The sequence below is a fragment of the Podarcis raffonei genome, chromosome 13, assembly GCF_027172205.1.
Source record: "Podarcis raffonei isolate rPodRaf1 chromosome 13, rPodRaf1.pri, whole genome shotgun sequence".
Taxonomy (NCBI): Eukaryota; Metazoa; Chordata; class Lepidosauria; order Squamata; family Lacertidae; genus Podarcis; species Podarcis raffonei.
Genome location: NC_070614.1, coordinates 5652015 through 5674394, shown reverse-complemented (window position 1 = coordinate 5674394; position 22380 = coordinate 5652015). Strand labels below are relative to the sequence as shown.

The following is a 22380-nucleotide window of genomic DNA, read 5'->3' as shown; positions in this document are numbered from 1 at the left end:
TCTCCTTTTAAAAACTGTTAGCTGCCTTGTAGATTTTGTTAAATCTAAAGGAAGAAGATAGATGCAGCTTTAGCAGAAGTGTGCTGGTTCAAAAAGTATATAGAATATACATTTCTTTCTTTCTTTTAAAGGTGTTAACAAACCATTATTCAGCAGATTTTTCTCTAAAGGATGGGTTTCTGTTCTAATGAGCAGTATACATCAAAGTCCTGAAGTTTCCCTGTGCCTTTTGGTCTGCATTTTCCTCTTTTGCCACCAATTCTGCTGTCATCTTAAACTAATTTATATCCCTGGAAGAAAGAATCATAATCCTCGAACTCTAATCCTCCTTAAACCAATTTGATTTTCTGTCCTGCGCTGGGTTTGATGTGCAAGATAGCTTTTGTCTGGTAGTCAGTGAAACATAGTCAGCTTGGGTTCGCAGGTCTTCCAGATAAAGTCACATCACAGCAGAAAGAAGGAAAGTGCAGTTGTGGTTCAGCCTGGGCCTTGTTAAGTAGCTGGTTGCACCTAACTAGAAAGTGTAGCTGTTAATAATAATAATAAACGCCTAGTATTTTGAAGATGATTTTCATAAAAATCAGTATGAATTTTCCCAGTTGTTTCTCTGAAGCAGATGTAGGTAAGTAGTAGGAAATGAGTCTAAATAGTCCCCATTTGACACACCAGATAAAGTAGTAAGAATCTTTTCTTTCCGTTTTACTTAAAAGGAAAAGAAACAATGGGTTTCTGTGTATATTACTTATAAACAAAGTTGTAGTGCTATCTCACTACAGCACAATACTACTTGCAGTTGGCCTCTTGACGAAACCTTTCAGGAACCACATTAAGGCTTCATTCTCCTCCTCCCCACGCCCTGTTTTTGACCTCAAACCATCTGAGTACATCTACTATAATCAAATAGATGCAGTGAGCATGGAGGTCTGTTATATCACAGTGTTTAAGGAACAGTTTAGTACAGTAGTGCAGATAGCATAGACTATTAGGCCAGAATTAGCCTCCGCAAATCAAACAAAACAGAAGTAACTTTTGTGCCACCTCAAAAACAATGCTTTTTAATGGAGACAGTTGTAAGTTATCCAGGAGAAGTAAGAATGTACTTGCATGTGTGAACTGTCCCTAAATGTGAAGCAGAACCTATCCACTTAGCTGTATTTTCTGGGTCCTATATAGTCATTTGATGCTCAGTTGAAATAGTGGTATATGTACAGTAAGTTGGAAAAATAATTTTCCAATTAGCAAGTTTCTGGCATGGAAAATTCATGAATCTTCTGTTTCAGAAATGCATTTTTGTTACAGTAAGCTCTTTTCCCTCGATGCTAAAATACAAATGGACAGTTATATAGTTCATCTAGTTCTTGTTCTCATAATATTCTTTCCTCCTATAGACATGGAAATCTAAGACTGTCGTCATGCTCTGCAGTTTGTGTGACTGCCAATAGGAAGCCATGACAATCACAGCATGGCAGATAGTATTCAGTGGGGCGAGAAAGCAGCGTTGCTGGAAGGCATTTAATGGAAGAGGAAGAGGTGCTTCACAGAGTGATTTAGCAAGACGCTCTTTTCACCATTAAAATGTGACTGCGGGGGGGGGGGGGGGGGAGAGAGGCGCTTCTCAGAGCAGATCTGCAAGCTGCTGTGTGAAGCTGCCAGTGTGGTGTAGTGGTTAAGAGCAATGGACTCATAATCTGGTGAACCGGGTTCGCTTCCCCGCTCCTCCACATGCAGCTGCTGGGTGACCTTGAGCTAGTCACACTTCTCTGAAGTCTCTCAGCCCCACTCACCTCACAGAGTGTTTGCTGTGGGGGAGGAAAGGAAAGGAGAATGTTAGCTGCTTTGAGACTCCTTCGGGTAGTGATAAAGCGAGATATCAAATCCAAACTCTTCTTCTTCTTCTCGTCCCCGCTTTAAACACAGCCGCAGGAAGGTTCAATGGGGGAGTGAGTTGCTTCCCACAGTGTTTTAGCAAGCTGCTTTGTGAAGCTCCTCCTTGGAAAGGGGTTGGGGGGTGAGGTTAGCTGTGCGGGGAAGGGAGCTGGTTATATAATGTTTTTATTTCATTTTATAATATTTATATGCCACTTTACTGAGCAAAGCTTGCCCATGTACTCTGTTTAGATGGTAACCCCTTTGATCACTGAAGAACTAAGCCTGTTCTTGAGTGATCGCTCATTGTGCCCTGCTTATTTCCATTTGTAGCTGAATAATCCAGCAAGGAGGACTCCAGGAGATTTCCATGTTTGGCTGCTTTTCTCATCAGTGCTTTAATGCTGGCCGATGAAGGAGGCAGACCATAAATCTTAGCAATATTACAGGACTCCTCCGGTTTTCTACCCAAGGACAACATCCTTCTCTCCTTCCTTCCTTTAGCTCTTACCACACATATTCTGAAATGTGTCAGCATTTTGATCATAATTTGTACCTTGGCTCCTATTTTCAGTTTTCAACCCAACCCAGAGACTTGTGCTGGTAGAATAGCCTTTTAAATTTTTGGTCACTCATGTTAGAAAATCAGTAAGTTAATGGGATTAGAAAGACTGACTACTTTATTTCAGAAGTTATGTAAACACAGTCCTTTTAATGCAGGGGAAACTCGTTTGGATTCTTTTCATCTGTCTTTGCACAGTCCAGATGTTTGGACCTTCTCACAACCCCATCACATTATAGATGCATGATAAAAAAGGTCATGTGTAGAGTGCAAATGTCTATGGCATGATGTTTATGTTCTCTTTCTTAACACTTCCATTCCTTTTCCTTCCTTTAAAAAAAGATACATTAAAGCCTTTTGAAGTTTAAAGCTTAGATTGTTTATTCAGTATCGTTAAAATCAGTCCAGTTAAAGTGTCTTTTATGAAATATGTGTTTTAAATTCAGGTCAGATTCTGAAGTATTGCTGTTGTTCTCCATTAACTCATTTGAATATTTTGTTAAATTCAAACCTGCCATGTATCTTATACATCACTGAAATGTCATTTTGAGTACGGAAATGCTAACTTTGGTTATATTGTTTGCATCTTACAGTTTTTGAATTTTTAGGATGCATTACTCTTAAAGTGCTTGCAGAAAGGTGGCATACAGGTTTTGAAAAACAAAAGAATGAGGCTGAACAGAATTCTCCAGGGAGGGAATTTCACAATTGTGGGGTATGGCAGGTTCTTTAATCGTGCAGGTTAATCACCCCGGCAACATGACTCGGGTCCCTGCTAGACCTGGGCGAAATCTGGTTTTCAACATTGTGATATATCAGCAGCTAAATACCTCAATATGCTGATATATCACGGTGTCTTGAATGTATCTTGACTGTTTCTTCCTCCCTACCTTAGGGGAGGAAGAAGCAGTCGTGATACATTGCACAGCCCTACAATGTGCCTCTCCAACTTACGCCTGGAGGGGCATCAGAGCCTTAACTGTTCATCTGGGGGGGAGGGAGCTTCGTACCCTCCACCTGAGTGAGCGCCGATGCCTCTCCATTGGCCTATTTTGAAGCTTTGGCAATTGAACTCTACTCTCAAATGAGACGTGGACCATTGACATGTATATCTGCTACATAATAACCATCTCTCATATCACTAGAAAAATCACCATAAATTTGTGAGCCGTGCTTACTGTTTGTTTGTTTGTTTGTTAGAAATATTACAATAGCAACTCATTTTTCATTTTTGCCTTTTTCCTTGATAGGATGACAAGGATTTGGTTCATGAATTTGTTGTGGCAGAGGGCCTGACCTGTTTAATAAAAGTGGGCGCTGAGGCGGACCAGAACTACCAGAATTACATCCTGAGAGGTACGGAAGTTTATTTCACAAGCTGTTTTTGCTTCAGTGCAGCATTTTCTACTCCAGCCCATTCTGTTTTAATAGTGCTGCTTAGTTTCAAACGACAGATTTCACAGTTTTCCTGTTTCAAGTAAAATACATTATTTGTTTGAAGAAACCCAACCCTTACTACATGTCCTTTCACCTTGCAGCTGACCGGATTTGACTTCACCTGGCATCCAGCTGCCTTATTTACTATTACTTTCAAACAGCCTTGTATTTAAGCACCATTCTGGTAGCCATTGACCACCAAGTGTTGCTTGCAAGTAATTGGCATGGCTAGTGGAGAAGTGGCAGCACCATTCTGGCTCCCCTCTGTAACCAGCATGGAAACCAAGTGTGATTCCAGAGGAGGAAAGCCATGAGATCTACATCCAGCATAGAAATTCAGTGTGCTACTGCAAGGGATGCGGGTGGCGCTGTGGTCTAAACCACAGGGCCTAGGGCTTGCTGATCAGAAGGTCGGCATTTCGAATCCCTGCGACGGGGTGAGCTCCCGTTGCTCGGTCCCTGCTCCTGCCAACCTAGCAGTTCGAAAGCACATCAAAGTGCAAGTAGATAAATAGGTACCACTCTGGCGGGAAGGTAAACGGCGTTTCCATGCGCTGCTCTGGTTCGCCAGAAACGGCTTAGTCATGCTAGCCACATGACCCGGAAGCTGTACGCTGGCTCCTTCGGCCAGTAAAGCGAGATGAGCGCCACAACCCCAGAGTCGGCCACGACTGGACCTAATGGTCAGGGGTCCCTTTACCTTTACTGCAAGAGGAATGGGACTCTTCTTCCTTCCTCTTCCCAGTCACCAGTAGGCTAGCAGTCATTTTTTCAGGCTAGGCTTATTCACAAGGCTACTTTGAAACACTTCCTACCCCCTGCGCCCCCAATGACTTTTTTCCATCTCACTTTTCTTTCTCTTATTCTCCTAACATCTCACTTCTTTACTTTTGGACTGCAAGTCTCTGGCCAGGTCTGTGTTATTCTTAATTATTGAGGGCACCTATCAATTTTAGACTTGTCATAAATAAAGAATACCAACAACAACTTGCATAGCTCACTGACTCGCTCAGTTATTTATTTAAAGTGCCTGCTTTTTTCTAGGCGCTATAAAGCGATTTTAAAAATGACACAGGCCCTGCCCTCAAACTTACACTGTGAAAGACACAAAGGGGAAAAGCTATGGGGGAAGGAAGGGGGGGACCAAATTCAGGTAGCAAAACTTTTAACTACATAATAAGTGGCATCAAAGAGACAGTATAGTGAGCCAAGGATCCAAGTGGAAGTTAACTCAGCTGCTTCAGGGTGTCTTGTTGCCCTGCCTCACCTTTCTCTCTCTTTCTGCCTCTGTCCCCACCCCACACACCCCAAGTTGCTGGGTGAAATGGCTGCTAATAAGAGACAATTCTGAGAACAGAGGGACAAAATGGCGCTTGATTTCAGCCAAGCCAATGGGATGGTTGTGTTGACTCATATCTCCCTCTACTGAAACCAGATGGAATGGCTGCTAATGCATTAACCTTTTTAAGAGCCTTTGCACATGTTCAAGAAGCTCTGTAAATTGAGTGCACGGCATGCTGAAGACCATGGGTAGGCAAACTAAGGCCTGGGGGCCGGATCTGGCCCAATCGCCTTCTAAATCAGGCCTGAGGACGGTCCGGGAATCAGTGTGTTTTTACATGAGTAGAATGTATCCTTTTATTTAAAAGGCATCTCTGGGTTATTTGTGGGGCATAGGAATTGGTTCATTTTTATTTTATTTTTCAAAATATAGTCTGCCCCCCCCAAAAGGTCTGAGGGAAGTGGACCACCCCCCTGCTGAAAAAGTTTGCAGACCCCTGCTCAAGACCATAGGACCTGCCTCCATGCATCCATTGTTTTGGTTATAAATTGTTTCAGTAAAATAAATAAAATTTACCTGCATAAAGTAATGTGCAATCTTATGTATACTAGGTTGTACAGTCTAGATGCCAGGTATATGCGTGTAGAGATGTGTGCTGTATTTTACAGTAAAACAGAACATGTAGAAAGGTGATGAGTCAGAAGCACAAGTGCTGAATGTGTCTTTTTATTATCTGTGGCCTTTGCGTCAGGCCTGAATACAGAATAACTGGTCTATGAATGTGGAAAAGTTAGCTTTTCACTGAGTGTACTAGGGAAGTACAATGCAACTCTGTTCTACTGTTATCTTTATGCAATTGTCCACTCAACAAAAGGTTGTGTTCTCCGAAAGGTTGTGTTCTCCGTCGTTCAGATTCAAATCATGGAAACCCAGCCAGATGGGCGGGGTATAAATAAAATTCTTCTTCTTCTTCTTCTTCTTCTTCTTCTTCTGCTTCTGCTTCTTCTGCTTCTTCTTCTGCTTCTTCTACTCCTTCTCCTTCTCCTCCTCCTCCTCCTCCTCCTCCTCCTCCTCCTTCTATTTATATTTATCTTTCATCTATATTCAGGCAGAGGAAAATGTTTTTTAAGTGTCTAAAGCGAAGTTGGGTGGAGATGTTGGCAAAAATTACAAACTACATATATGTCCTAATGAATGAGAAACATGGGTCAATATTTTGTATTACATGAAGGTGGTCTGCTAGTGGAAGAATAAGCTTTTCAGGCCCAAGGTCAGTTCAAGGATGCTTCTTGGGTTTTCACAAGTTTTTCTTTTTGGTCCGAATCTCCTTTCCTGTAACTTGAATCCATTGGCTCTAGTCCTTCACAAACCTGCATCATCTTCCATGTGACAGCCCTTAAGATCAGGCATGTCTAGAGTTTGTTTTGGGGGCCTAATCCGGCCCTCCAGTCAGTTTAATCCGGCGCCTGTGGCAGTTTATTTCCTGGGGTAAAATCCTAAGAAACCTACCCCAACAACTTCAATCCTAAAAAAGGTCAACAACTTTGGCCCTTTACTTCATCAAATCTAGCCCTCTTTGAAAAAAGTTTGGACACCACTGCCTTCAGATAGTTGAAGATGACTATCCTATCTCCTCTCAGTCTACTCTTCTCCAGGCTAAACATACCCAACTTCCTCAACCATTTCTCATTAGGCTTGGTTTCCAGACCAGTTTTTCCAGCTGAAGGCTCTGCATGCAGATGCTTGCAAAGCAAAAACAGCACAAGCTACACATAAAAAGAAGTTGCCACTCAATGAGGGAATCTGAGGTTTGAAGAAGTAAAAAGAAACAAAAACAGAACAATAAATGAAGAGTGTAAAAAAGTTAACTGCTCCCCTTCTCCAGTGGTACCTTGGTTCTCAAACGCCTTGGTACTCAAACACTGCAAATCTGGAATTAAGTGTTCCGGTTTGCGAACTTTTTTCGGAAGTCGAACGTGCTCTGTTTTGTGTGTTACTCTTCCGTTCTGAGTGCCACACTTCCGTTTTGAGTGTTACACTGAGGTCTGTCTGATTTTGCTATTTATTTTGCGTCTTTGTTTTTGTGGCTCTTTTTGTTTTGTTTTTGTGATCGTGTGGAACCCAGTTCAGCTACTGATTGATTGATTGATTGATTGTGTAACTGCAGTACATTGTTTATTGCTTTCATTTTATGGATCAACGGTCTCGTTAGATAGTAAAATTCATGCTAAATTGCTGTTTTAGGGGTTGTTTTTAAAAGTCTGGAACGGATTAATTCATTTTGCATTACTTTCTATGGGAAAGCGCGCCTTGGTTTTGGAACGCTTTGGTTTTGGAACGGACCTCCAGAACGAATTAAGTTTGAGAACCAAGGTACCACTGTATAAAAGGAGAGGGAAGGAGAGAATGGAGAGTTCATGGCTTGGGATCCCAAGGGGGGCTGTGCAGTGTCTGACCTTCTCAGGTGATACAGGCCTAAAGTTAACAAGATTTAAGGCCAGAGCACATAGCTTTCAGGGAGGGGTGCACTGCAACATTTTGTTATGGGGTCCTGCTTGTACCTCATAATACCAGATGCTGGGATCATACATTGAGAGGGAGAGCTCTTGCCTTCATGGCCTTCCTGTAAACTTCCTTGACGTATTTCTTGTACAGGGGGGCAGTGTGCTTCCTTGGAAACAAGGCAGCTAAATAGTTGGCCTGTTTGAGCTGTCCTTATCATGTAATTTCTAGCATTGGTTCATTTTTCATTGGTGAGTCATTTTATATGGATGTATCTGATCGAATGCTGAATACACCTCGTGTTGTTTTGATGTTGTTTTCAAAAGAGATTTCTAATAGAATTTAATAATGCCATCTGTGTCAAAGATCAGTTCTCAAAATGATCTATTTTCGGCAGTCGCTAAGACAGTCAAGCCCTTTAACGTTCGCTCTGTTATGGGAACTCAAAACAGTTTCATCTAGATACATTCTTTTAGTTGTTCAGTGTAACTTTATCATGTTTTGCTTGAAGGCTTCTGATGTAAACTCTGATTTTATAGGCAGAGCTTAGTGCCAGGAGTGACTGTGCCTCGTTTTCTTTATTTAGCAAAAAGAAAAGGAGATAAAAGTTGGCTTTTACGTAAAAGACCCATAAACCAAGGCCATTGTTTGCGGAAATGTTACAGCGCTACAGTGTGAGAGCATTGTACCTCTTTGTTAGAAATTTACAAAGGAACATTGCAGAATAATTTAAGCATGATTTTGCGGTAATAAATGTCTGCAGGGACGAGATGGTAGTGGAAGCAAGAAGATAGCCCTAAGCAACAGTAAGGTAAAGGTAAAGGGACCCCTGACCATTAGATCCAGTCGTGACCGACTCTGGGGTTGCGGTGCTCATCTCATTTTACTGGCCGAGGGAGCCGCCGTACAGCTTCCGGGTCATGTAGCCAGCATGACTAAGCCGCTTCTGGCGAACCAGAGCAGCACACGGAAACGCCATTTACCTTCCCACCAGAGTGGTACCTATTTATCTACTTGCACTTTGACGTGCTTTCGAACTGCTAGGTTGGCAGGAGCAGGGACTGAGCAACGGGAGCTCACCCCGTCACGGGGATCCGAACCGCCGACCTTCTGATCGGCAAGTCCTAGGCTCTGTGGTTTAACCGACAGCACCACCTACATCCCTGGCAACAGTACATCTTTGTTATTGGCTATAAATAACAATTGATTTTTAATGATTAAAATATTTATTAAGCACCTTAGAGACTCTTTTGGAGCTAAAAGGGGCCATTGCCCTGACTACAGACCTTTTATTTTGTTTTCATTTCATTCTTCTGAATACTATTTTAATATCTTAAATGTCTCAAGTTCAAAGCCTTCTTTGATATGTTCATCTCAACTTGTTGTTGTCGCTTCTACCATTCCACTTCTTGACGTGGTGCACCCTGAATCATAACTGGTGTTGGGTGGAAGATAACCCCATAAAGCACTTGCTCTGCTTGGGTTATATGCTCTTCTTAAAACAGTTTCACAAAATTGGCAAAAACCACAATCCTTTACAAATCATTGGAAGGCAATTGTATCTATTTTTGCCTTTGTACTTCTCTTTTTCATGTTGTCCTTTTCTGGCTTTCTCCTGCTATAACATGGTATCTTACCTGCATTGGTGTTGGATATATTCCTCTCTCAGGCAAGTTGATAGTGGAGCAGACTGTCCTTAAGGTATCAAGCAGTGATGGGCATTAAAGGTTGAAGCCAGCATCTTGAATTGAGCTTGGAAGCAAAGTGGTAACCAGTGAAGTCTATCGAAACTTGTAGGCTACGCTCCCAGAAAAAATCCTGGCTGTTATATTTTGGACAAACAGAGGTTCCGAAATGTCTTCAAGGACAATGCCAAGTGCAGTGCATTAGAGTAGTCCTAAATGGGATGTTACCAGAGCAAGGATCACCATGGCTAGACTGCCCCTGTCTGGGAGAGGCTACAGTTCCTGTAACATTTGGAACTGTGTGCATTGCAAGGGAATTTAAGGAACGTACTAGCCAAAAGTTCACTGGAGGCTTCCATGGTGTATGGGGATGCTATAGATAGATTAGATAGATAGATAGATAGATAGATGATAGATAGATAGATAGATAGATAGATGATAGATAGATAGATAGATAGATAGATATAGATAGATAACATAATGCAGAGCGCTACTTGAGTAACGCGGGTTAGGGTGGCGCTGTGGGTTAAACCACAGAGCCTAGGACTTGCTGATCAGAAGGTCGGTGGTTAGAAACCCCGCGACGGTTTAAGCTCCCGTTGCTCGGTCCCTGCTCCTGCCAACCTACCAATTTGAAAGCATGTCAAAGTGCAAGTAGATAAATAGGTACCGCTCCGGCAGGAAGGTAAACGGCATTTCCGTGCGCTGCTCTGGTTCGCCAGAAATGGCTTAGTCATGTTGGCCACATGACCCGGAAGCTGTACGCTGGCTCTCTCGGCCAATAAAGCGAGATGAGCACCGAAACCCCAGAGTCGGTCATGACTGGATCTAATGGTCAGGGGTCCCTTTACCTTTACCTTACTGTTGTTTAGGGCTATATTCTTGCTTCCACTACCATCTCGCCCTGCAGACATTTATTACCGCAAAATCATGCTTCAATTATTCTGCAATGCTCCTTTGTAAATTTCTAACAAAGAGGTACAATGCTCTCACACTGTAGCACTGTAACATTTCCGCAAACAATGGCCTTGGTTTATGGGTCTTTTACGTAAAAGCCAACTTTTATCTCCTTTTCTTTTTGCTAAATAATGGTCAGGGGTCCCTACCTTTACTTGAGTAACATCCAGTGGAACGTCTTATTGTTCCTTTCTGCAGCAGACCACAAGCAACCACAGGCCATGTTATGTTACTTTTGAAACCCATCCCTAGAAACACAAGACTCTAGATTGTGACTGCTGAAATATGGCCCAAGTTACCTTTGACTGTCGTTAAACATATTTCTCAAATCGTAATGAGTTTAGCCTGCCATCTCTTAAAATAATACGCCCTGCTTTCAGAAAGGATCTACAAATGACTGGCAGAATTGCATATGCATCCCCTGCCATCTGCTGATTTCAGTAGCAAAACAGCTCGCTTGCAAGTTCCCCATGTGTGCATTGACTGCTACAGCTATTTATAAAACAAAAGGCCTGTGATGTCACCTGAGCACTAGTTTTAGAACAAGCATTTGTGCTTGTTCATTCTGGGAAATCGGATTCCTGAAACAATTCAAGGTTGTGGATGTTCAAGTAGAATGCCATCTGGTTTATGTTTGTCATTGTGTGTGCAGAGTTACAGAAAGGTTTTTTGGTTAGTTAGAAGAGACCAGCAGCAAGAGCTGAGGTGACCACAACAAGCGACAGAAGGAATTTTGCTTTGAATAAATCCTGCTTAAAATACTTGCTTTTGTGATGTCAATGATATTCATCAGGAACAAATTTCAGTGGCTCATTAAAATCAACCTTAAAACTGAGATGAACTTTAATAATTTCTGACACACTCCTCTACCTCAGGTTTTGATCCAAGCCAGGGGATAATTTGCCCACCCTCCTATTTGCCCTGTAGCCACTTTTCTCTTCCCCTTTTCTAGAAGGAATTGGGGGGGGGGGGCAGGCTGTAACAGGTTGTGGTTATTTTTTTTTCTGAACCCTTGAATTGACTTTGAAAAATTACCTGAATTTTTCTGACACCCCCATTACATATAAGGATACCTAGGGTAATCTCCTAATTCATCCAAGCTGAGTTTCCAAAAACTTTCCCATCTCAACTTCGTTTATGTAAGGCACATGGTACATATTATGCATTTCATTAACATAACTTTAATATCTCTCATTCTCTGGGCAGAGTATGGGGCGGGGCGGGGATTAAAAGCACAAAATACAAAAATACAACATGAACATAAACTCAGAACCTTGACAATAACATTAGAATACAATCAGTTTGTGCTGTGATCTGATCTGAGATTCACCACTGGATCACTGGCTGGTTCATTCAAAGAATGCTGGAGCATGTAAATGATGATCCACCAAAACGCCTCCTATGGCCCTAACTGTGAATACACATGATCTCATAGCAATTAACATTTAACTAATTTGGGTTTTGTAAATTATATGTATAATGGTTAACCACAGGGGTCCTCACCCCAAAACCAGTAGATCATGCACAATTGAAGTAAAGCCACTCCTGAACCACCGATATTGAATCAGGAACGGCTAAGGGAGCTGGGCATGTTTAGCCTGGAGAAGAGGAGGTTAAGGGGTGATATGATAGCCATGTTCAAATATATAAAAGGATGTCACATAGAGGAGGGAGAAAGGTTGTTTTCTGCTGCTCCAGTGAAGCGGACACGGAGCAATGGATCCAAACTACAAGAAAGAAGATTCCACCTAAACATTAGGAAGAACTTCCTGACAGTAAGAGCTGTTTGACAGTGGAATTTGCTGCCAAGGAGTGTGGTGGAGTCTCCTTCTTTGGAGGTCTTTAAGCAGAGGCTTGACAACCATATGTCAGGAGTGCTCTGATGGTGTTTCCTGCTTGGCAGGGGGTTGGACTCGATGGCCCTTGTGGTCTCTTCCAACTCTATGATTCTATGATACTAGGATGCTTCCGTGATGCACTGCAGCTCCTTGCTACCTGTGCTATCACAACAATTTGCTATAGGAGGGAGCTGCTGGTTTCTTAAACCACTAGGATTTTGATAAACATCAGTTTGCCTGTAGGAGAAATAGGTCAACAGATGATGCCATAGCTACAACCTTTCACCTTGCAACAAGTCATCTGGAGAGACCAGGGAATTATGTTAGAACGTTGTTTATTGATTATAGCTCGGCTTTTAATACCATCCTTCCGGACATTCTTATCAAAAAGCTAATGGAACTAGACCTTTCTTCTACCATCTGTGACTGGATTAAAGACTTTCTGAGGGATCGGACACAAACAGTGAGGATTGGGCCTGTTACATCTACCTCCCTGAAGCTCAGCACTGGCACCCCACAGGGATGTGTGCTGAATCCCTACCTGTGCTTGTTGTATACATATGACTGTATTTCATCTGATCTATCCACTGTAATTATTAAGTTTGCAGATGATAATGGGTCTAATTACAGGTGGAGATGAATCAGCGTACAGAGGGGAGGCTCAAAAAGTATCTACATGATGCCTAGAGAATAACTTGCACCTAAATATTAGCAAGACAAAGGAGATGGTGTTGGACTTTCAGAGGAAGGGAGGGGAACTAGCCCGTTGTATATCGAGGGGGTTGTGTGGAGAGAGTCTCTTCCTTCAAATTCCTGGGAGTTTACCTTAGTGAAGACCTCACCTGGAAAAACAATATAACTCAGGTGGTTAGGAAGGCCCAACAGAGACTCCATTTCCTCAGGGTCTTGTGAAAGAACAATGTTAAACAACAATTGATGACCTCCTTCTACCAGTCCACAGTAGAAAGTGTCCTCTCATATTGTATCACAGCGTGGTACATTGGCTTGACAGCCACGGACAGAAAGTCTCTACAGAGGGTGGTGATATCATGGGCTGTCCCCTGAGCCCGCTAGATGACATCGCAAGGGATCGTTGCCTTAGGAGAGTGAGAAAAATTCTCAGGGACGATTCACACCCTGGCCAGCACCTCTTTAATCTTCTACCCTCGGGCAGGAGATATAGAAGTATAATCAGTTGTACCAACAGGCTAAAAAACAGTTTCTATCCATGGGCTGTTAGGCTGCTGAACGGAAAATAATATAGTGCAACTGACTTTTGGGGTTGGTGTGTTGTGTGACAAGCACACAGAGTGCAATGAGATTGAGTGTTTGGGGGGGGGAGGGAGGCTTGGTCAATTTCATTGTACACAGGTTGTACATTGACAATAAAGGTATTATTATTATTATTAGTCTTGTGTGTTGCCAATGCTACTCAATATGCTCAATAGCTGAATAGTCCCAGTGCAGCACTTTTTCAGGTGACACACGGAAGCAATGGCGTTTCACCTTGCCCTAAAAATCCTCAGAATCTGCAGCGGTCCTTCAGCCTGAGAAAGGTTGAACTCAAACAGTAAAAAAATAGTAGTGCGGAAAGGAGGGCGATGTCTGGTAAACTGCATTTATCCAACTGGAGTGTTCTGGAGCTGTATTTTGTTTGAACAGCTTTACAGCGATATGCCCGGAAAGTATTCCAGAACGATAGTCTGACTTAAGGTGCAAAGTAATTAATCCCCACCATCGCAGTTATTTGTGGGTGTAATTCCAGGTGTACCCTACTTGCATACATGTACAGAGATCCATCATGAGAACATAACCGTTCCTCACAGCCTGCGACTGGTCATGAAACCACTGCTGTGTCCGTAAGGATACAAAGCTAAAAATAAACAGAGCTCCCCCTTCTTCTTTGCATGATTCAAAAACTCATCCTTTCCCATTCATGTTATGCATGTTACTGTAGACCTCTAAGGTTTCTCTGCAGAATTTAGGAACAATAATGCCATGCAATTATGGGTTTCCCTTGTTTTGAAATCTGAGGGGCTCAGGGTGGCTTCATATTGCTTTCTGTCTACATGAAAATGAATCTCTCTGTTTATACTAATGAAATTCCCATGAAATGTGACACCCAGGGCTATGTAAACTATACCAAAAATGAGGAAGTGAACCATATTTTCAAAATGTACGTTCTTAAATTGAAGGGCAAAAACTACTACAGTACATAGTTTTGAACAACAGTCTGTTGGTGTCTTTAAAAACACTCTGGACCTTGTGAGTTTTAACTGCTGGAAATTCAATTATCAGTTTATAAAAATAACCCACTGATGCAGTGGGGGCGTGCGTGCAGAGAGGGGGGGGGGGTATAAGAAAGTGTTTCTTTTTAATTAATATTTGAATTATATGGTGACAAAGCCTTATTCCTGATAGAAAGAGGTTTGCTTGTAGATCCATGGTTTAAGCAAACTATGATCAGTGCCTATGTAAGGCATTTGAAGTTTAAAGCCCCAGACCCAAACTCCACTGTGCAGATTTGTTTCACATCTGCTGCAGAGAGTATGCACATTTTCATGTGGATTCGAAATGGCTTTAAAGGCCTAGAATTCTCATGCAACTGGTTGCCTTGCAAAGAGAAGAACACAAACTTGTTCCCTCCAACAGTTACTCTGGCAGAAGGAACAAGACAAGACAAAACCAAATTGAAGCTTTGGGTCTCTTTTCTTCTGTGGACGATCTTCCTCGGAGAGGGAGGTGGAACACATGTTGCCAGGTGGCTCCCATCCATGTTATACATGGGTCTAGTGCAAATGTGTTATTTTGTAACTCTGCAAGCACATAATTGTGTGTACAGAGATTTCCATCTTGCGTATTTTTAAAAGCAAAAGATAATCTTGGGCACCCCAGAGACAGCAGTCTGAGTCTTCAGTAGCTAGTGATTAGGGACAGGGACATAGAAGTTTCCAGGCTTCTGTGCTTCCTCCTTGCATTCTGGACCTTCCCAGTCCTTGCTAAAAATGAAACAGCATCCAGAATAACGCCAAGTAAGTAAATATTGCTAGGCACAAATAGCCTTCTCCAAATGTTGAGCTGACCCTGAATGTGTCCAGCAAAGCAAATGGTCTTCACATGTGGGACTACCCTGTACAACTTTTTTAAAAATCATTTATATTAATTTTCCAATAAAAAACAACCAATTATCCAATCATAATCCAATTAAAATAAAAAACTAAAATAAAAAGACCAAATTATAATTGTTGATTTTTCGGGACTCCCCATCGTCTGGACCTCTGAAGCATATCTCCAAATCTCATTCCTGCCTCTCCTTGATGCTTCCATATTTTCCACATCCCGATTTTAACGCTTTAAAGTTTACCCTGTACAACTTTTAACCTGTAGTTAATTGCACTGGAGTAGAAACCTGACTTTGGTACCGAGGATTGCTGATGTGTAATATGTAGCTGCTGTTGTGTATCTGGGGGGTTAAGACCTCCTAAGAAGTTATCATTACCAGCACAACTTCAATTAACAAGAATGCATTACGTGGTGTTTCCAGTTTACTCCTGAGTCTGAATAAGCACCTGAGGACTCTGGGGCCAAATCCAGCTTCCTGAGAAATACAGGCTACCAGGCAAGAGACAAAAAAATGTGTCTTGTCAACTGCTTGCTTTTGGCTTGGAAGAGGAAGCTGCACATTCTCTCAACTTGCAGTTTGACAAGCTTCCACAAAGAAAAGGCACACAGCACAACCACCTCCTTTGTTTCTGAGTTAAACATGGGGACCGGGAACAACAGCTAACTAGAATGGGAGAAGAAAATTAACCTAATTAGTCCTCTTCTCCCTTTTCATTTATTCTTTCTTTGCTAGCCGAGCTGAGATGCAGTTGCCCTAAGTTGTAAGGTGCAAGGACAACTCAAATGATAAATAATGGCAAAACACTTTGCGAAACAGCCAAGGGAGCCGGCATTTGTCCACAGACAGCTTTCCAGGTCATGTGGCCAGCATGGCTAAACCACTTCTGGCGCAACAGAACACTGTGATGGAAACCAGAGCACACAGAAACACTGTTTACCTTTCTGCCACAGTGGTACCTATTTATCTACTTGCACTGGCGTGCTTTCGAACTGCTAGGTTGGCAGGAGCAGGGACAGAGCAATGGGAGCTCAATCCATCATGGGGATTCAAACCACCAACCTTCTGATCGGCAAGCCCAAGAGGCTCAGTGGTTTAGACCACAGCGCCACCCGTGTCCCATAAAGGGTTTCTATAGAGGGCAGGGGAACGTAAGGTAATAAAAACGAAGACTCCAGTGCAATCAGGAGTTGCCAATAATTCATTCAGAAATAAGAAATCTTGTCCATCAATTTAAAGATGTGTGATATTTTAACTTTTATTTTATTAAATACATGGTGCCTTCTAGCTACAGGCCACTGCACAAAGATCCGTGGTCCAAGAGATTTGCAATGTGGAAATGCATAAAGTGAAGCCGAGGAAGTGGAGGGAGATTGAGGCAGGGATAAGTAAGGGAAGAATACGTGGTAATTACAATCGCACAAATTTTGGTTGGGTCACACTGTCGCAGGGGTAGGGAACCTGTGCCGTGTTCCAGAAGGGAAAATGAGTTGCCCTTCAGTTTGTAATCAGGCTGAAAGAACTTTAAGCAAGTGGAACATTTACCAAATGCACCTTAATATAGGACTCAATAAAACAAAGAAAGATCTGAGTGTTAGAGCCACGTTAGGGATAAGGACTCTTCCTGCTTTTCCGTAAAGGGAGAGATGCAGCAAATTTTTACATGAGGAAGCATTTGAAAATGCAAGCCCACACCTGTGTTTTTGTTTGAAGACCGTAAGGTCCTCCGTGGGACATACCAGGAGAGGCGGTCCCGTAGGTACGAGGGTCCTAGTCCTAAGAGAGGCTACTGCCTGCACCTTTTGCACCCTCATGAAACAGCTCTGTTAGCCAGGGCCGTATTGGAGATATCCTTACTAAGACTCAGGTAAATGATATGTTATGAAATGAGAGTCCTATTTTAGCATCATGAACCATCCTAGAAATGTCCCATACGCTGATGAGTCAAAGCCAAATTGCATTTTGTAGTTGGCCCCCATCAAGTTGTACACAACTTGTCATGCATGACATTTCATGATTGTGAGCCACAATAAGAATAAATAAACAGATAATAATAACAAATCATAGAAAGAATGATGTATTATTTCTATCTCCTGCTTTGGTTGAGATATCCAGAGTGGCTAGCATTTAAGTTTTTTTTTTTTTTAAGTAAACATAAAATACAATTCAAATAATCAGTTAAGAGCACAATGCTGTGTGTGTTTTTGCTGCATTCACTGGGGCTCCTAGCAAGCGTGTTTTGGATTGAAGCCTAAAGCCAACAATATAAAACAGATGATACATTAACACAGTGTTGTTGGGGCTATAATTAAAGTTTGCTTAACATTTTGAGTTCCTTCATGCCAGCGATAAAGACAGGCTTAATGATGTAATGTATGAAATAAGCATGATTTGAAGTCAGCCCCCTCACTTGATTTCTTTTTTAAAAAACAAGCCAAACAATCTATCACCAAAAGCACAGTAAGATAATGTTAGATACTGTAGTTAACTGGAAATTTCTTTTCTTTTGGCTATAATTAAAGATAGCCACAATTTGTTTTTCTTGTTGATATTTGGCAAAGAAATTCCCAAATGTCTATCTTAAAAGAATGCACAGTGCCATCAGATCTATGTGTTGTTAATGTGCTGATAGTTTAGGTGAAACTCAAAAGGGTGTGTCCAATTTTGAGTCGACCCCAGGCCAGTGCTGCCTAGATCCAAAGCAGATCTAGGTGTAAATAGTTAGACATGACTGGTTGCGGCAGAATGCAAGTGGTGGTTCACAATTGGATGTGCATGTACTCAAACTAACTGAATCTAGATAGACAGCATTACATTCAGATATGCACCTGTAACAGGGACGCGGGTGGTGCTGTGGGTTAAACCACAGAGTCCACAGAGCCTAGGACTTGCTGATCAGGTCGGCGGTTCGAATCCCCGTCACGGGGGAGCTCCTGTTGCTCAGTTCCAGCTCCTGCCAACCTAGCAGTTTGAAAGCACGTCAAAGTGCAAGTAGATAAATAGGTACTGCTGTGGTGGGAAGGTAAACGCCGTTTCCGTGTGTTGCTCTGGTTTCGCCAGAAGTGGCTTAGTCATGCTGGCCACATGACCCGGAAGCTATATGCCGGCTCCCTCGGCCAATAAAGCGAGATGAGCACCGCAACCCCAGAGTCGGTCATGACTGGACCTAATGGTCAGGGGTCCCTTTACCTTTACCTATGCACCTGTGATGCTTCCTCCCTTGCCTTGCAATAAATTGCTGTACAATGGTACCTCTGGTTATGAACGCTTCAGGTTATGAGCTCTGCTAACCCGGAAGTAGCTGCTCCTGGTTGCGAACTTTGCCCTGGGATGCAAACAGAAATCGTGCGCCAGAGACGCACGTGCAGCAGGAGGCCCCATTAGTGAAAGCACGCCTCAGGGTAAGAATGGTTTCAGCTTAAGAACGGACCTCTGGAACGAACTAAGTTCCTAACAAGAGGTACCAGTGTAGAACTTCTACTTACGACGACCTCTACTTGGGCCCGATCCAAGTTGCAACCGTAACAAACCTGGTAGTAAATACTGGGTTTGCTGCGATTCGCGCATGCGCAGAATGGCTTCTACTGTTTGCACACATGCAGAAGTTGCTGCCGCTGTCTGCACATGTGCAGGAGCATGCTGCCGCCGAATGCGCCTGCACACAAAGGCGCTTCTATCAGAGACCCGGATCGACTTACGGACGGACGTCACGAACTGATTACGTCCACAAGTAGAGGTTCCACTGTACTTTCCAAGCCACAGGTTCACCTTGTTCCACACCAGTCAAGACTTTAGCTGGAGCATTGTGTCCAAGCTGAAGTCTTGACTAGTGTGGAACAAGATGAACCTGTGGTTTGGAAAGTCTGGGTGCCACACTTTAAGAAGTATGTAGACAAACTTACATGGGGTCGAGTGTTAGTATTTCATTCCTCCCATGCTGCAGTTGAGATTGGTGTAAACCACATGCCTGTCTGGGAAGAGTGTGGAAATGGAAGACAGTCTTATCTCTTCCACTGTATGTACTATTGTACTGTACTTTTGCTTTTACTTGTTTCTGTTCTTCTCTTGGAGCTGGAGAGAGAGAGGACGCTATGATTCCTCTGTCTGTGCATAGTGTGTAAATAAATATGTAGATTAGCTCTACAATGTCTCGTTCTTCTTGCTGTGTTATGCTAGAAGATTAGTGTGCATATATCATTTGATATATGTCGCTGAAGCACACTGGAGAAGAAGGGGAATGCATTTTCCAGAGCTGCGCATGCCGGATGACGCTAGGAGTTTGGGGGCTGCAGGGGAACCCCAGGGCATTTTCCAGCACAAAGAAGGGCAGCAAAACTGTTCAGGGGAAAGAATTCTTATAAGGAAATGTTGAAGCAACTCCATATTTTTGTCGGAATTCAAGCCAAAAGTCAGAGCCTCCAGCTTAGCTCTTAGTCCAGAGGAATTTGGCCACCCTCCAGGTGCCCGGCTTGAATCCTTATGACCTCCTGTCTGCGTCTCCCGGCAAGATCAAAGGAGGTCTCCAATCGGCGATTCTCCTCAACGTGAAGGAGAACACACCACTCCTCCCACTCCTCTCCCAGGGAGGGGGAAAGAGCCAGACAGAAATATATTTACATGTCTTTATTCCTGTCTTTCACCAGTACAGAGAAACATGTCTGCACACTCTGATGCCCACTGCAGAGAGAGAATCAACTCCACCCATGTACTTCCAGTACAGGGTCATGTGCTGCTCTGAGGTAACATCCGGCTCTCAGAGCACTTTACAAACTGTCCCTGGTTCCCACGGTACAATCCAATAGCATCCACATCCTGTTTACCATTCCAGCCACCTGGTGCTTGCTTCTGCATTGCTCCTTTTTCGTAACATCCTCCCCCAAAAGAATCAATGCGTGTTGCAGCAAGCAAAGCATGGTCCAGAGAAGAAAACAAACAGTTGTTATACACATAACACTCCCCTGTTGTTTCAGTTCCACCCTTGGAACTCCCCGCCACTGGTTTCCCCAGTGTACCTCTCTGGTTGTCTGGTTTCCAAGGAATGAGTGCATCTGCATTACCTTGGCTAGCAACTCTCTGTTGTGTCTTTGTCTCTGACTTAGACACAGCTCCGACCTGTCCTCGGTTGTTTACAACAGCAATACATGCAACAGCTAAGTTAGCAAACTCTTTTGAGTACCTCTTGGGTGGTTGACCCTTTGTTACTCTCTCAGACCTACGTATGAGGTGCTGATCCTCTCTGCTCACTGGTCCAGTCTCAGGACTCTTTGGAGAACTAGTTCCAATGGTAAACAGTGGTTCATCCTTCAGTTGTGAAGGCCTATCTATTGTGTGAGATTTCCTCTCAATGACTGTGACAACTGAGCTCTCCGAGCTATCAGTGTCATCACTTTCTGTACAGCTGAAATCAGTGAAATCATCATCATCTGAATCGTCATCAGTGGGAAAAGTGTGTACTATCACTCTCTCCTGTTCAGGAGCACTCTCTAGAAATTTTGTGAGAATCACCTGACCAGATTCAGACAAAACTACTCTGTAGAGACCCTTTTCATACCCCACAAAAATGCCTCTGGCATTCTTTACTCCACCTGGAGCTTCTGTTCTCACATGAGACCCAAAAACCTTGAAATGGGCAACAGAAGGTTTTCTGTGGAACAGTTTCTCAAAAGGAGAACTTCCCAACTCTTTTGAAACCTTTCTCATTTTCGTATAACAGAACGACATTAGAGACTCGGCCCAGTACTCATGTGGCAGATGTGAACTTAGCAATTGCGCTTCCATCCCCTTTTGCAATTCTCTGTTCACCCGTACACAGACACCCCTGTTCCACGCTTCCGCTGAAACAGAAATCTTGTGTCTGATCCCCTTCTTCTGCAGGAACCTTTGGAAATCCTGTAAAAGAAAAATCTGCTTCTCATCTGTGAATAAACAATCAATGTTAGCATCATGCATACTCTTAACTTTGTCACAAAACTCCTGAAACCTCTCCAAGGCTTCCTTTGGCTTTCTCAACACATAAACCCAGACATAGTTAGAGAAATGATCCACACACACAAGATAATATCTTGCATTGCCTCTAGATGGTTCTAGAGGACCAATCACATCAGCATACACCCGCTGAAATGCTCTGTTGACTCCGGTCACCTTCTTGCCCACACCTGCAAGAGAAACTAGGTTAGACACAGATGAATTACATTCCATGTAATCACTTTGTGCAAAAGTCAACAAATAAAGTCCATCCTTCTCCCTGGCTGAAAGAAATAACTCTCCATCTTTGTAGATCTTGCAGCTCTCAGCATCGTAGGACAGTTTCAGTCCTTTCTTTGCAATCTGCGAAACACTCAGCAGATTGAACTTCAATTCAGGAACCAAGTAAACATTGTTTATTGTCAAGTCCAGACTCTTAAGATAGACAGTCCCCACGCCGGCCGCTTCCAGCTCCTGACCGTTGGCCTGTTTCACAGCGAAGCTTTGCTTCTTAAACGATGAAAAGAGTTCTTTGTGTGGAGACATATGAACTGTCGCGCCCGTGTCAATAACAAACGAGTTCCCAACGTCTGGCGTGGTTCCTGTCGCCATCAAAGCTTTTCCAGGTTTCACCGAAGTCTTGGTGTGACCTTTGCCTGACGCCTCAGGCTTTGCTGAGCGGCCCTTCGCTCCTTTAGGCTGACGTGGCTTCTTGCAGTTCCGCTGAAGATGCCCAGCCTGTCCACAATTGTAGCATCGGACAGCGTTCAAAGCTAGAGCTTTTTCTCCAGTAGCTTCATCTGCGGGGGAATTAGAACTCCGTTCCTCCCTCCCCCTGTCCTTTACTTCCAGTGCAGCAAGTCTGTCCTGTTCATTCAGAACTACGGCACACACCCTCTCCGCGGTCAAATCTTGAGCCGGGAGGGAACCAAGCTGACTGGCAACCGTTTTGTAAGTCCGATTTAAGCTGTTGATCATCATGAAGCAAAACACTTCCTCCTGCAGACGGAAATTGCGTTCCACCATCTGCTGGCGCAGATATTTCATCTCCGTCAGGTGCGCTTGAACATCTCCATCAGGCGCAAGCCTCAGATTGGTCAGCTTCTCAAAATACAGCAACGCTGAAGAACCAGCATCCCTCTGATGTGTTCTTCGTAGCATCTCCC

General features: G+C 43.2%; 1 protein-coding gene across 16 annotated transcripts in view; it reads left to right on the top strand.

Annotated features, from left to right (window-relative positions):
• FHOD3 (formin homology 2 domain containing 3) overlaps nt 1–22380 on the top strand; it is a 331840-nt gene that overhangs the window by 172345 nt on the left and 137115 nt on the right. For all 16 annotated transcript variants that reach the window (XM_053360836.1, XM_053360827.1, XM_053360833.1 and 13 more), the window contains exon 5: nt 3679–3784. In XM_053360836.1, coding sequence (XP_053216811.1) covers nt 3679–3784 — 106 coding nt within the window. The remainder of the gene's footprint in view (nt 1–3678; nt 3785–22380) is intronic.